The sequence below is a fragment of the Macrosteles quadrilineatus genome, unplaced genomic scaffold (assembly GCF_028750875.1).
Source record: "Macrosteles quadrilineatus isolate MER2022 unplaced genomic scaffold, UCM_ALF_1.0 Scaffold_5__1_contigs__length_97177068, whole genome shotgun sequence".
Lineage (NCBI taxonomy): Eukaryota > Metazoa > Arthropoda > Insecta > Hemiptera > Cicadellidae > Macrosteles > Macrosteles quadrilineatus.
In genome coordinates this window covers 25,156,524-25,173,787 of record NW_026542598.1, presented here as the reverse complement: position 1 = coordinate 25,173,787, position 17,264 = coordinate 25,156,524, and the positions used below count along the sequence as shown (strand labels likewise).

The following is a 17,264-nucleotide window of genomic DNA, read 5'->3' as shown; positions in this document are numbered from 1 at the left end:
TTAGCTCATTAATTAACATTGAAGCTGATTAACACCTGAATTAACACAACACGACCAGCACAGTTCCAATGTTTCATAGGTAACATTAAAACTATTTGACTTTGAGTCTTACTCCAGAACAACCTATTTTTACTAACATAGTGTTCGACCAAGATGAAAGGGACGAATTGGAAAAAGGTTTTAACTACAACTTACCTAAAACTTATTAACTTATTTAACTATCTTACCTATCAGCTACACAAACACGTAAATATTTAGCCCTAAACACAACAAAGAATAAATTAATTGAAAACAAAGGCATTATTATGTAAAGCAGACAAATGTAACACTGCAGTTATCCTGAACCCATCGTTTCAAACTAAATGTTTACTCTGAATACAATGCCGCAATCTGTTTTTCAAAATCTTAATCCGTTAAAATGTTATTAGGCATTTTTGAAAATAATTTTTGTATACGCTTTATTGGCCAAAAATTAATTATTCGTTAAAATTAATTCAATTTTACCTTACAATTATCATCGTCTTAACTCTTAATCTTAGGCTTTTTAGCAAAGTGAGGAGAATATGGACAAATTCTAACATTGCGTCATATAAAAATGTATACGACAACTATTTTTGAATACTCCTAATAACTTTTTAACAGATTAAGATTTTGAAAAACAGAATACAGCATTCTATTCAGCGTAAAAATCTGGTTTGAAACAGTGGGTCACAACCCCATCTTTAGATTTGAAAATATGTTTTGGTATCCAATATGGCGGATCCAAGATGGCGGCTGAAAGTTTCCAATTTGTCTAAAAGAAGAAAATATGATCCCAAAATGTTGAGTGGTAGATTTCAATGGAAGTTCAATGGTAAATTTTAGTGATAGTTGTTTAACCTTTGTAGAGTTAAATCTATAGTTATACTTAACAGATTTTTTTCAATAATATGTCAATAGAAAGCTTTATCCATGTAGATTTGCAAAATATAATTATTTAAGTTTTTTTTTAAGATTTATGGCAGTAATGGGTTTGTCAGTATGCATCATCTAATAAAATAAAAACATGTGTTGATAATTATCCATGTACCAAAAAAGCATGTTATGCAAACATCAAAATGTTTGCTTAACACCAAACATTTAATCTGATGTTTTAATTTAATGTCATGTTTTAATTTAATTTATTTTAATTTTTGGTTTCAATATATATGGTAAAATATATTGAGAACGGTTAGCAACCTTTTTAGCTAATAGTTTGCAAAAAAAACTCAAGTCTTCATTGTTACTATATTATTGAAAATGTATATAATTGTTTATGTTTACCAGGATTGGATGGTCGAACAGGTGAAGAGGAAATACATTTGGGCGATTGTTATATTGTCATTTCATAAATTGTTCTTTGTTTGCATTTTTGTGTAAACAATTTGCATTTGTGTTAAATTGTGTTTCTTATGTTATGTGTGTGTTTCTAAAGTTATATGCTTAATCTGTACCATTAATATCAGTGAGTAAAGTGGTGCATAGATATCATAACTGTTATTTTCCTAGAGCCCGTTGTATTTAACCACAACGGGCTCTGTTGCTATCATTGAATAAACCAAATCACCTTGAAAACAACTACACCAGAAACAATTGCAAACAACTGTTGTTCTATTTAATTATATTGATTGAAACTTTTTTACAGATCCAAAAAGTCATCGTAACTGACAAAGTAAGTATAATGATTACCTCAACTAGTAAACTATGATAACGAGACCAAATATCATCCCAAACAGTCTTGGGCTGCAAGAGCTCAAGGTTAAACAAGCTTTTATCATAACTACATCACCAATAGAGAATAATTTTAAACAGTATAAAATGCCGACATACGCAATATCAGATTCTAATGTTATACAATTATTTAAAAGATCTAATCTTTGGTCTTATAATTTGTCACACCTTTTCCCTTATTTAATGAAATTATAGGATCATAAAGGAATTACGTAAGTTAGGGTAAAACATAATAATAATACCTTATGTTAATGTAAACTAAGTGACATGTACCTAATTTTTTCGGGGGTTCTAGGCTGAATACGAAAAAAGATATACAACCTACGAAGGCAAAGATATTTACACGTATTTCCACAAGTACGACGTCCCTGCCAAAAAGGATGAACTGGAATTTCATTTAAGAACTCAAATGGTGAGCAAATCTATATATTAATAGGCAAGCATGTTTCTTTAAAACCTTTTTTCTCAGCTCGTGTGCATCACAGGGATAATTTACGCATACAGTTAGAAAGATATGTTCCTGTATATGAGCAGAATCCATTTAAAAATTAAAATAGGCTCAAATATAAGCACATAAAATTAATTTAAAATTAAAAAAAAAACATGGGATTTATGGGTTGCCGTGCTGGTGACGAAATCACAATGAAATATAAACAGATAATCAAAACAAATTGAATATATTACAATCACAAGTTTTATTTACAGCGTGGGGGGAAACTAGAGAAGCCTGTACCTTTGACTTACAACTAGACATTCCATCTCCTTGTTAAAGTTGTAGCCAGTTTTTAATTAAATTCGTCATAGTTGATGTGAGCCACCAACAGATTGCACTGATTTAAATGACTAATTTTTGACAAATACACGAAGTTTTATACCAGGTGAAACTTATGGAATGACTTATTATGAGATATAGTAACTGTTATGACCCATCAACTTTGATCAGCAACAAAAAATAAGGTAAAAAGTGAATTTTAGACATGCATTCTGTGACTGGCTCACACAACTGTATGTTTTTTTTATTTAGAAAAATGGCCACTGCTGGTCCATACAGATGGGATGTCTACTTCAGTGTCCAATATGCAATGCATGTACATTACATATTGTTGGTCGTGTTTCAACCCCTGGACAACCACTAGTTATTTATAAATAGTTAAAACTTTAGCAGGATACTGTACCAAAATGTGGGACTCCTTTTGTGGGGCGAGCAATGTTGGTGATTAGTCTTGACAAAAACTCAATAAGAGACAAAAACACCAAACAATTGTTAAACATTACAAAATTTTAAAAATTATACATGAAATGAAGTGGAAATGTCAAAGCTCGATTAAATAAATCGAGAAAAAATTCGAAATGTCTAAAATGTTTCGGTTAAATTTTTGTTTTGGCGAGTCGGTGGCTCAGTAGTTGGTCAGCGTCAAGGACTTCGCGCTCCCAAGGCAGTGATGTCGTGGGTTTGGATCCTGGTCACTGCCACTAAAATTTATCAGTACAGTTCACCTTTGTACTGTACCGGCTCACCCCTTGCTTTGCTGGATACGTTCCACGCACAGATCTGTAGTCTATGTGGACGGGCAAATGCAAGGTTGAAAAAGCCCGCCAATCTCTTAAAAAAATTGTTAAATTTGTTTATACACTAATCAAGTGTTTAGCGAAACATTGAGAGCATTCCATTATTATTTAATGATTGGTGGGCTGTCACATTACCTATATTTTATTTTGGCCTCTCATTCAACAGAATTATTTAAGGTTTTCTTAGTTGTTCTTAGATATGAGCACTCACTTTAAAACTTATTATATATCCACGAGCTAATAGTTTGCAAAAAAAAACTCAAGTCTTCATTGTTACTATAATATTGAAAATGTATATAATTGTTTATGTTTACCAGGATTGGATAGTCGAACAGGTGAAGAGGAAATACATTTGGGTCGTCTTGCTCGTAGTGCATGTGGATGTCGTCGGTGATGATTTTATTTATAAACTCTGTCCGTTAAAAAAGAAACCTCATCATATCCCTCGAGCGTACCACGAACGAGATGAAAAGGTAAGTGTAAAGGTTTTAATTATATTGTGAAAATAAATATTTTGAGTGGATCGTCCTTAAGCCCACAAAAGGTTTGTTTTGTTTAAGCTGTATAAGTTGAATAATCTGTAAATGCGTTATTGTTTCCTTATATTACGAACTTGGACTACTTTGACTCAAAGTCGAAACAGTCTAAAAATGTGCCTTAAACATTATTATGTGTTGATTTGTTATTTTTGTCGTTGCATTAATATTGTTATTGTTGTCATATTTTGTCACATGTAACACAAAACGTGTGCTGCTAAAATGCGTAGATAAATAAGCACAACTGAAATTCACCAAAATAAGACAAAAATGTCCCGTATTTTTTTATTTTGCTTTGTTTTTCCATAGTCGGTTTTTCCGCAAATAAAACAATAATAATAACCCGATGCCTATTGGTGAGATTTTATGAAACTTGGTACAAGCTTTATTAGTAATTGTTTCTTAGAATATTTTTTAACAACTAAAAATGGCAGCCTTTTTTAATGTAAGTGTAATTTCAAGAAATAAAATTTCGTGAAAGCAACTCTCTATATATTTATTACGCTAGGCATATTTTTGTCATAATTGTTTAGGAGCGGTGGTGCTACCAATCACCATGTTCAAGGTGTCGTTAGAAAGATCTTAGCATGTAGTTTTGCCATCAAACAAAAAAACTTCGGAATTCCATCAGGGCTCTACCCCAGTGGCCTTCAAAGTTCCCATGTTATTTAGGGAGAAAATGTTTGTTTACTTTTGAACAGATGAATACTTTGAAAATGACACTAATATTTGAAACAGCTGGTTATACTAAATTTGGGGTAGTAATGATTTATTCGATTTTAAAAAGATTGATGTTTCACTATTTTAAACCAGTAGTTTTTATTTGCACAAAATAAAAACATAACCAACACAAATTTTCGACATAATGGAGACTATAGGACGTTGACCAGGACGGCCAATTGGAGGTGGCCGACGAACTTTAACTGGTTGAAGCGAACGAAATACAAATCCTTATATATAATACGTGAAGGCGATTTCTACGAAACACTACTCCTCCATTAATAATGGACGGATTTTTACAAACGACGTGTCAAAATCAATTATTTTTTGTGTAGACGCCCCCTTTCAACAATTCCTGTAATAAAAGTCCTCGGGCTTTGCCCCACAGGCCATCAAAGTTGGATTTTCTCCCATAAGATTAACATGGGGGAATCTAAATATTTAATTGGAAACTTTGTCCCCACTATTTTGAGAGAACGGCTGGGCGTAGAAACTTGGAAGAGGTGTCTAAAGAAAGGTCTTGGTCTGTAGATGAGTTATCAAAAGAAAAACTAAGCATAATCCCTTGGGACTCTGCCCCAGAAGCCTTTAAAGATCCTTCCACAGAGTTGTTCACATTTTGGCCATGTGAATAATACTTTTTAATGAAACAGCTGTTCATTTTTTAATTGTATTTGAAACAATACATATTCATTGGAAGTTACTGAATTCTGATTCTACCAAATAAGTATTTGCAATGTTATTTTCTGATTTTAAATTTAATTTTCTTCTTTATCATGTCATGTTTTGCAATATAACGTTCCATTACGAAATCAGTGGAAAATCCTTTCATCACAGCAATTCTTAAATTATTTCTTATTGAACTATCTTATATCTATTGTATGGCTTAGTGTCTGCCTTTTTCACCACTTTTGTCTACATTTTATTATATTATTCTACACATAACGAATATTTATGTCGAAATATCTGCTCTAATCGTGTATAATAAAGTCCAAAAATAGAAACATTGCCTAAAATGGTACCCATGTTGACAAATTATTTGCACCTGCCTATATTATGGACTTTGGCGCACTGCGTTGGTAACATTATTGAAAATAATACGCCATTTTGGCTGTAAAATATGGTAGGCCTACAAAGAGAAAATACTATTTAAGCAGCTACTGTCACGACAGAAAGGTCATATTCCTTTTAAACTAGATCACATAATCCTTTATAAGATACGTCGATTAACAATATGTAAACGGCAATATATACGTAACAGCCAATATACAGTATTTTTGCTTTTTGGAAATGTCCCATTGCTATGTCATTTGCATGATTTGTTGCCAAAGAAGCCGCCAAGACCATTTAAATGAGGAGGCCCCTAACAGTTAAAGAATAAAAGCCAACTTCACTTCAAGTACTCCATCCACTACACCTAACATTCCGTAGAGAGATTATATAGACAACTTTATGTAATTGATAAGGCTGAGACAACTAACTGACACCCCCCATGTCAAGGAATTCTAGCTTTAACAGTAATCCCACAACCAATTTCTCAAAACTATGCTAGAGGGTTCATTCAAACCCTTCTAACTTCCTTTTGAAGTTAGAATATGTCTTCCCAAAAAATATTTTCTTTTCAAATACAATCATATTACACTGATGAAATCGCGGAAGTGTTTAACTACAAAAGATCCACCAATACGATTGTAATACTATTTAAGGGTTTTTCCAAAGCAAGAGATACCATATAACATACTAATAATAACTCCGATGACGTACAGTCTAAGAAATGTTTTAATCATTGAATGATCAACCAAAGTTGGCAACTCACGCAATTAATATCATTATTGTTTTTAGCGAATTTCCCATATAGGGAATACGCTATTACCGTAGTACTCATGGTAAGACCTGGACGCGGGACCGATTTTTGTACACTTATTACTCTTTAAACAATGCTAAATACTCAAAATATGTAGATTTCACCCAATTTATCACAGTTAGATGAATTAACGTAAGCCTTGAAAGTTGACAGTAGTAGTTAATATGTAAATAACATATGGTAATTGTTCTAAATATGTTTTGTGTTATTGTTTTACTAGCAACAGTGCCCGTTGTGGTTAAATACAACGGTCTCTAGTAAAATAATGGTTATGAAATCCATACACCACTTTACTCACTATAATATTAATGGTACAGATTAAGCACATAACATTAGATTAGATAGTTGGATTGCATAGTGGTAAACCAATTATTGCCATCTATAAAAATTATTGGTTTTTCTTTTCCGAGTCGGGTTAGCTCTTTTACCCAACCGATTTTCATAATTTTAGCCTTAAACTAAAGACGTACCACAGATTTGCCATTAAGCATCGGCATTCATTTTGATGTATATTTTGAAAGAATTTAAATTAGATTTTTTTTCACTTCATTAAAGTTGTATTCCAGCAGTTCTAATTACATTACCCGATATGTTTTGGTCTAAAAAACTTTAGTGAAATACCAGCTTTCATTTGAGCTACTGTATTGATTATTAAGATCGGACTACCTAAAACACACTGCTGAATCACGAATCAACAATAATTACAATCGTTTTAGTACTTATCTGCAATCAATGATACGTAACTCTATTTTTATTTAAGTTATTTTATATGTCTTGGTCTTAAAATACTTCATAGGCTTTCACTTGAGATATTGATAGTTTTAAACAGTTAAGTTTAAGATACTGTATCGCTCAACCAGAAAATATAAATTTGATTATATCTTGGATATGGAATTTAGTTTTAGATATATTTACTTAATTCTAATTGCGTTATTCTATTTGTTTTGACCTAAGAACCTTCTGTGAAATACCAGCTTCCATTTGATTTATTGATTATTAAGATCGGACGTACCTAAAGCAAACAGCTAAATGACGTACAACACAAATTGCTCAAAAAATGTACAGTAGTTATTTATCATTGATTTATAGTCAAACGATCTTGATTGCAACCTCAACAGTAACTGTTGACTATGACGGGTTTCACCTAGTAAATCTTAAAAAAATAAACTTTTATGGTTATTTGCGAATCTACACAAATTAGGCTTTCCAATGACCTATTAATTAATAAAATCGGTTCAGTAAAACTGTAGATTTAATTGTACAAAGTTTAACAACAACATCTCTAATTCAGTATTTTCTCACCACTATAAATTGGGAGGTTGCTTAACGTTTTTGCATATAACTTTGAAACGGTGAGGAAATCGACCAAAGTGGAAGGTGATATTCTGAAAGAGAATAAAATTTCCTACAAATTACTAATATGCATTTTTTTTTAAAATAATCAATAAACCCAGCCTATAGTTGGCTACAAATATAAACTTGGAAATATAATATTGGAAAAAAAGGCGTTTTAAATGTAATATTGTTTATTTTTATTGTTTTACCTCAAATATGTAATAAAATCAAACTTTCATAACTATTTGCAAATCTACACAAATTAGGCTTTCCAACGACCCATTAAGTAACAAAATCGGTCGGGTAGAAGTCTAGATTTAGTTGTACAAAGTTTAACAAAAATATATCTAATTCAGTATTTTCTCATTACTATAAATTTGGAGATCACTTAGATTATTGCCAATAACCTTTAAATAGTGGGTAAATCGACCAACGTGGATGGGATATTCTGAAAGAGAATAAAATTTACTACAAATAACTACTATACATTTCTTGAAAATGCTTAATAAAGGCAGCCAAAAGCTGGCTACAAATAAAAACTTGAAAACAGAAACTTGAAAAAAGCAGTTTTTAATGTATTTTTGTTATTTTTACTTTTTTACCACAACGATTTAATAAAATCACACTTTCATAATTATTTGCAAATCTACATGACTTGGGCTTTCCAATGACCCATTAATTAACAGAATCGGTCCAGTAGAAGTCTAGATTTAGTTGTACAAAGTTTAACAAAAATATCCCTAAGTCGGTATTTTCTCATTACTATAAATTCGGAGGTTGCTTAGCTTTTTTGCAAATAACTTTTAAATGGTGAGGAAATCGACTAAAGTGGAAGGTGATATTCTGAAAGAAAATAAAATTTCCTACAAATTGATTCCATACACATTTTTGAAACACTAAAAAAAGACCGCAAAAAGTCGCACCCAAATAAAAAGTGTGAAAAACGCCGTTTTCAATGTATTTCTTATGGAAAACATGTTTTTTTTTAATTTTTCACCATAAATCATAACAAAAGCAAACTTTCATAATTATTTGCAAATCTACACGACCTAAGCCTTCCAACGACCCATTAATTAATAAAATCGGTCCAGTAGAACTCTAGATTTAGTTGTACAAAGATTTTTAAAACTGAATTATATATAGAATAGATATTTTGATTGAGTTTTTGTTAAATTAGAAATAAACAACCTTTCTTGACTTCAGTACAATTATTTAATAATTAATCTAATGACAAAAGTAACCGTCGATTTCGACGGGTTTCACCCAATAATACTATAGTCGTTGATAGCCGAGTACAGCAAGCACCCGTCCGTGTTGGGTTTAAGTGTGCTCTCTTACAGTCGCCTGAAGATTTCACATTCAATTTAGGACTGTTGGATAATCGCTGCATAACCTGTTGATTTTGGAAGACAAGGTAGGTAGGAATACATCAGAAACAGAAGAGAAGAGATATTAGATGAGTGGCAAATGCGTTGGGAGCAGAGTGTTTAATGTTAACGTTTTAAAGGTAAACTTTCGGATATATAACTAACATCAGAAAGAGACTGAAACAAGATTGGGAGATTACACCTGGTGGAAGAGGAAGTATGTAGATGTGGAGAAATAAAAACCACGAGTCACGTATTTATAAATTGTTCACTTCAGGAGACAAATATGAGAGAACAGGAATAAATCTTGGATAAGAGAGGTGATAAGGAAACAATTGAGACGTCTAGAAAATAAGCTAGGGAAATTGGAAACACAAAATTTATTTTTTAATCATTTATAATTGATAGTATGAAAAAAACGCCTTTAATACTTAGCAATTGCTGGAATTCGAGCAACAGGTACACTGGTTAAATTGAAACCGTCATAAAATTTAAAGCAACCGTCGAAGGCTATAAATGACATTTAATTGTAAAAATTCAATGATAAAAACAATCCAGGTAAATTTTTGTAATGCAAATTATAAAAAAGAGACACTAAAAATATTTAAATTAAATGACATCGAATCAATCTTTAGTTTTACCAAATTTACAATAATACTGTTTGCATTTGCCAGTATTTTATTTTTATTTTTGATGTTAAAATCATTATATATATAGAGACATATTGTATGCAGCGTCGCAGTACAATAACAATTAACCATTTTGTGAAAAATATTGGTTTCTTGTAAAACGTTTCTTATTGTAGAAAATACTCCAAAATTACAACTAGGCTAAACACATATTTATAAACACAACAAAACAGAGGAGTAGATTTCGCTAAGTTCAGCCTTTTTGCTGTTTGTGGGATTTTATTTTTAGATTAATTGTTACCTGCCCTTTTGTAATATAGATACCCGTACTTTTATAAAATTGCTGATTTAGTTTCAGCCTTTTTTGGGGGGAATCATGAATCACTATAATGCAAATGAACACGACGTTTGCCAAAAACCCGAACGTTACAGGTCACAGCCCAGTTGTCAAAATAAACGATTTTCTACGACAAAGTGGTGCTTTATAAAAACCTAGATTTTAACAAAATTGGTATTTTTACAATTAATTGTACTGTGATATCTGTATAGAATATATACATGCGATAACCTTGGCTAACTCTGTCCGATGTTTATTAAATTTGTCATCAAGGTGTAGGGATAAGCTTGAATAAGTTCGCAAACCAGTAAGATAGGGTCACAGGAACGCGGTAGGTCAAGCTTTGAAATGTTCAAAAATTGGATTTTCCACTTTTTACTATTGCAACATGGAAATGCCCGACTTGTGTTGCAACCATCATGTAGAGCTTAAAAAAACAGAGAGGGAATTTTGTATATGAAGTGTTGTACGATGCAAGGTCACGGAGAAAATATAAAAAAAACCTGCACTTTCAAAAATCCAATGTTTGTTATTTTTATGGAGAAAAAGAAAACTGTTTTTGTAGTTTGCTTGTTTATGGACATAATAGGTTGATCAAATTCGACAAATGTATTTATTTCACACTATAATATTGTTATTTTGTAAAAAAACCGTTTTACCTTCCCCGTAGCAGCAAATCTAAGTATTTGGACTGTCTTGTTTAGACTTCTTTGTAGTGAATAATTTGATTTCATTGTCGGGGTTATTTATAGTAGTAAACAAAGACTAAGTATTAAATTGTCAGTTATCAAAGTCAAAAAAGAATAGTCCATTTCAGTACAACATTTCAATTACTGTTTATTTACTCATCATTTTAACATAAAGAAATAGTTTAAATACTACTTTAGGTTACATGTGATAATTAATCTTCACAAATAAATCATACAGCAGAAATATAAAGATTAGTCAATGGTCATACATATACAGGTGAGTTTTAAATGAGTTCTTCCCTTACTTTTTTCTACATTTCTTAAGATATCAACTCCGGACCACGTCAGATCATTGTAGAATAGTAAGTACTTCATTTTGACTGAGCATAAATTTTTGGCCGCCATCTTGGATCCGCCATATTGGATACAACGTTTTTTTTCAAATGTAAAGGTAGGGTTGTGACCCATTATTCCAAACTAGAATTTTACGCTAATCACAATGCCGCAAATATTCTTTTAAAATCAATATCCATTCTAAAGTTATAAGGACTTTTTATAACTTTATTTTTAGCCCATTTTAACATTGTGCATTTACAAACTAAGACCATAATCTCAAAATAGTGCTAGATAAAGATAAGTATACACCACCATTCATTGTCGACCTATTTTCACTTGGTTATAATGGATGTATTTTTTTCGGCCGCCATCTTTGATCCGCCATTTTGAAATGTGACAAATTGATTTAAATATAAAGGTGGTGTTGTGACCCATCATTTTCAACTACTTTTTTATGCTGAACTCAATGCCGCATTCCGTTTTTGGTTATCAAGCTTTCTTGATGAAATATTAAAATTATCTTATTTAAAATTTCAATAATTCAAAAACCAAACATGCAAATGAAAGACTGATTGTGGTATTGAGTTCAGCATAAAAAGTAGTTCAAAATGATGGGTCACAACACCACCTTCATGTTTAAATTAATTTGTCACATTTCAAATTACGGATCCAAGATGGCGGCCGAAAAAATACATCCGTCATAACCAAATGAAAATAGGTCGACAATGAATGGTGGTGTATACTTTATCTAGCACTATTTTGATATTATGGTCTTAGTTTGTAAATGCACAATGTTAAAATGTGCTAAAAATAAAGTTATTAAAAGTCCTTATAACTTTAGAACGGATAAAGATTTTTAAAAACTATTTTCGGCATTGTAATCAGCGTAAAATTCTAGTTTGGAATTAGGGTCACAACCCTACCTTTACATTTGAAAAAAAACGTTGTATCCAATATGGCGGATCCAAGATGGCGGCCAAAAATGTATACCCAGTCAAAATGAAGTACTTACTACTCTACAATGATCTGACGTGGTCCGGAGTTGGTATCTTAAGAAATGTAGAAAAAAGTAGGGGGGAACTCATTTAAAACTCACCCTGTATATGAAATTAGTCAATAACATCTTTCCCCTCCTCAGGTAGAATGGCAATTTTTGTCATCGGACCCTGAAAAGTACCTTTTGGTGTTGTGATGTCAACAACTCTTACTTGTCCATCTCGACCGGGGTATAGGGCAGATATTCTTCCAAGGCCAAGTGTTACGTGCATTGTCTTCGTCTGCGATTATTGCCAAGTCGTTAACTTCAGGTGGAATAGTTCTTTTGTCTTCATTCATGCAGGCTTTCCACTTCAGACTAAGTTTAGGTGTCACAACATCATCCCAACCTAGTTTTGTTCTCCATATATCCTGAACCAGTAGTCTCCCTTTTACTGTGGTAGGGGCAATCAGACCTAGAGGATCGAAAATTGACATAGCTGCTTTAAGAACCTCTCGTTTCGTCGGATACTCAGATTCGAGAAATTCAAGTTTTTCGACATTGCGATGGAACACAAAGCAGTCAGATTCAGCGTCCCACCATAATCCAAGTACTGGTTCTGTAGGAAGTCGGGGGGTTGTTCGGGTTCGATACTCCAAAGTGGGGTAGATAGAATGTTCGACCTGTTATGATAGCAGCTTTTTCAGGGCTGAGTTTTCTAATATATCATCCTTTTTTTTATTTATTTGCCAATCTCAGTTGTGTAAGCTTCTTTAAATTCCAGGTCTCTTTCCATTTTCTTTTCAAGATTATTTAATTTTCTCAGAGCATTGTCATAGCTTGGAGGAAAATTAAATTCGTCATTTTTCCACAAAATACCAACTTCGTAATGATCTCATGTTTTCTTTATGGTATCCTCAAGGATTGATACTCCACGTTCTTCTTAGTTTGACAATTTCGGGTTATATGAATTAGTTTATCCATATTTCCCTAATTTAAAAGATTTCTTTACCATGTCACGAAGCGAAGATTTTTCATATGAGAGTAGGTTAAAATTCTCATCCACACGATCTATGAATTGTGCACACTTCCCATGTAAAGTCCAACCAAGAAGGCACCATGACAGTACTGGGGCGTAAGTAGGACCTTCAATAATCTTACGGGTTAGAATTAGGTCACAATTGTCTTGGCCTATAAAGAGAGTGGGCCTGACACTGGCTAATGGAAGTGGTTGGTTGATCGAGTCTAAGGCTGGCCAGTTATTCCTCAATTTGACACTGTCTATTTATTGATGTGGTAACTCTAAAGTGGACTGAGTTCTAACCCCTTTCAATGTAAAGATTTCATCCTCGTAAATTCCTTTTATTTTTAGATCTATTTTCTTTGACTGAGATTCAAAGTTTCTTGTGTTGTTAGACCAACATGTTGTCAAAGGAACAATCTCACCCTTGATTCCAAGTTCATCGGCAATTGATGAATCCAGAAGCGATACAGTGGAGCCGTCGTCTAAAAGGGCATAAGTATCTACCTGGGACTTGGGACCGTACAACGTGACCGGACAAACACGAAGCAAAACACGGTTTGATATGTTATCTTCAAAATGATAAGCGATTATTTCATTTCTAGATTTTAGCTCTCCCTCATTTCTTTTCATTGGAGATCGTTCAAGATTGGGGTTATGTAAGAGTCGGTGATGGTACAGCTTACAACCGTTTATAATACAAGCTTTTTTAGATTTACAACATTTAAGTTGATATCGTTCAAAACAAGAAAAGCATAGTTTTTTCTCAACTACCATTTTCCACCTTTAGCAAATATCAGCTTTCCGAAGTATAGAGCAATTGTCATTATCGTGCTTATCACCACAGAACACACAGGTAAGTGGGCCGACTGTGGGAACTGCTGCTTTTGAAGAGTTGGTCAACACAGGTTTGAAGTCATTTTTCTTTCTAGTCGGGACGTCCTTGTTTGGATGAAAATAGATACTCATGATAGAAAATTAACCAATCTGAAAAATTACTTAGGCTAGGTCTAGTTAAACATATACTGCTTACATGTTGTGCCCAACGGTACTTCATTTGATAAGGCAATTTCCCTAACAGTTCACTGAGCAGTTGAGGGTTTGTCATGTAGTACTCCATGAAGGGACTCAGCTGTCGAGGTAAAGTTGAGAATGGTTGTAGAAAACTCTATGAGGCCAACAATGTCGTCCTCTGTTACAGTGGCTAGCATTCTACAGTCGGGGCCATGAAATCAGGCGGGTGGGTATAAATGCGCTGTTGCCACTCATGGCACCCGCGATGTGACGGAAGGTCGAGAATCGCTTACCGCTGCGCACGAACTGGCAACACTGAGCGTCCAGCGTTGCCTAGTCCATGCGTCGAGACCCTACGCGCGAGAATAAAAATGTTTAATATGAACTCATCACAGATCTCCATTACATTATACTCTTTAGACACCATGTGTTTTAATCTTGCAATTAACTGTTAGCAATAACGCTGCTTTGAATGAGAATTTTAAGCGCAAGATAACAAAGCTAACAAGGGTCTAGAAATCTACAAGAAAATTATGAATATGAATGTTAAAATAATTATGAAAGTATACAAAAGTGTTGGCAAATAACCCCACTATATACCATAAAATTTTGAAGCTCGTAAGTGTAATAGATTTGTAATAATAAGTTTGAGATTTACTCTAAAAATGAGAAGATTAATATTTTCCACAATTTTTTTTAATAAATTATAAATACCCCCGCCACAGCAGACCTGCATACTAAGTGAATTTCCTTCTACTTGGCTTGAATTTCACAAAATTATTCCCTAAGATAGTTATATTTATTTGATATTTAAAAATTTATATTATAACATTCATATTCATTATTTTCGAGTAGATTTTGTAAACTCTTGTTAACTTGTTCCAAATACTGTATTCCGTTGCAAGCACCGTTGTGACTATAAATTGTTTGTACGAACGAACAATATTGTGTCTTTACGACATTTACATTGACAGTGGTTAATAATAAGTTTATGTTAACGTTTTGTGTTCGCATGACGGGCTGGGTTCGTGGGTTTCGCGCCACAAAAGGCTCGCTTTCTCCCTGGTGAGGAAAAATTTGACAACTGAATCTCAGTTTCTTTGTTCACCCGTGAACCGGTTCCTGTGATTGACACCTTCCACCCCTCACCCCCCAACACCACTCAAGGCACTCATCAGAACTTTAGTAAGGGTGGAGCTTTCAATGTGAAAGGTGTGTTATTGAAATATTGTTGTATTGTGAGTTATTGCGAGTTATTGTGAGTTTTATATTGAACATGGAAAGTGACAGTGATCCAGATCAACCTGGGTGTTCTACCACATGGACTGAACTTGTACCTGTAGAGTTAGTGAGTACCGAAACACCAAGTTTACCTATTCAACCTGGGCCTTCTACTTCATTAACTGTATGTGAAAGATTACCGGAACAACATCACAAAACACCAATAAAACGAAGATTGCAGCGACTATACAAAAAGGACCTGGGCAGTCAGACAAAATCAATGGTAGTCAATGTTTTAAATTATGTCCGTAAATTGGAGGATCCGAAATTCCGCGAAACAGTCGATTTCAAGAAAAGTCAAGAGTTGACGTCAAAAATGTGTGATATTAGCCTACGATCCGTTCAAAGATGTAATCAAGAAGCTAAATTATCTCCGCCTGACAAATTAATTTTCAAATCTCCCAGGAAAAAATACAAGAGGGGAAAACCTGCAAGTATGTTACATGACTTCGACGCTGATGTTGCTCGCCGAACAGTGCTGGAATTTTTCAATCACGGACAATTTCCCACAGCCGATAAAGTTCGAGTAAAACTACAGGAAAAAATTGAATACAAAGGAAGTGTTCGTTCAACACGAAGGCTACTCCGTAATTTAGGGCTTAAGTACAAGAAAAGCAACGATGGAAGGAAGTTTTTATTGGAGAGACAGGACATTGCGGTTGCTCGAGCAAGATTTTTAAGATCGATGCATGCACTAAAGCAAGAGGAGAGCCCTCTACAGAGAGTCTATCTGGATGAAACATGGGTTAACCAGTCTCATTCTAAAAAAGTATATTTGGCACCATTCAGATAAAGGAGGTGGTTTAAAAGTACCTACGGGAAAAGGTGGCAGGTTGATCATTTGTCATGCTGGTGGCGCAAATGGTTTTATACCCGAGTGCAAATGGGTATTTCGATCCAAAAAAAAAAAAAACGATACAGACTACCACTCAGAAATGAACAGTAAGTCCTTCCACATATGGTTCACGGAACACTTATTGCCAAGCTTAGAAGAGCCGTCAGTTATCATAATGGATAACGCACCTTACCACTCGACTTTGCTGGAAAAGATCCCAAACATGTCATGGAAGAAAAGTGAAATACAGGACTGGTTGAAGATCAAAAATATCCCATTTTCCCCCTGTGAATTAAAAGCCGAACTACTGTTGAAAGTAACTCCATTCAAGAAAGAAAAGCGGTACGAGCTCGACGAGATTGCTTTACAGTCCGGCCATCAAGTTTTACAATACATTTCGATCGAGTTGATTTGGGATCAAGTCAAACGGGAGGTTGCTGAAAAGAACACAACATTCAAAATCAGTGATGTTGAGAAACTTACCTCCGACGCCATCGACAAAGTAACAGCAAGTGACTGGGAGAAGTGTGTTCGGCATGCCGAGAAACTCCAAGAGGAAGACTGGACCAAGGAAATAGTAAGGGATGACACCATGGAGCCATTTATCATAAACTTAAACGACGAAACTACAGACAGTGAGAGCAGCAGCAGTGACCCTGATGATATAGGAAGTGATTGACAATAAGAAATAAAGGTTAGCAATAAATATTAATTTTAACAAGCAATAAATATTAATTTTAACAAGCAATAAATACTAATTTTTACATTCTTGGTGTTTAATTTTAAGGCATATAAAGTAGTATGATTTTGGAATATGATGCAGGTTGGACCACACATATTAACAATTATTACAACAAAAAAGTTTTTTTTACAACTGTGTTTTACAATAAACAAACAATTGTTTTAAATCAGCCAGTCCACAACCATTACAACACGCAGGTTAGGTAGTAAATGTATGTTTTAGCAAAAACTTACTAATTAAGATTTTAATAAAATAAATGAATCT

The 17,264-nt window shown here is 33.6% G+C and overlaps 1 protein-coding gene across 2 annotated transcripts in view; it reads left to right on the top strand.

Moving 5' to 3' along the window:
- LOC128993932 (uncharacterized) overlaps window positions 1-17,264 on the top strand; it is a 72,614-nt gene that overhangs the window by 44,986 nt on the left and 10,364 nt on the right. For both annotated transcript variants that reach the window (XM_054418060.1, XM_054418059.1), the window contains 3 exons: window positions 1,664-1,690; window positions 2,045-2,161; window positions 3,636-3,791. In XM_054418060.1, the coding sequence (XP_054274035.1) occupies window positions 1,664-1,690; window positions 2,045-2,161; window positions 3,636-3,791 (300 nt within the window). The remainder of the gene's footprint in view (window positions 1-1,663; window positions 1,691-2,044; window positions 2,162-3,635; window positions 3,792-17,264) is intronic.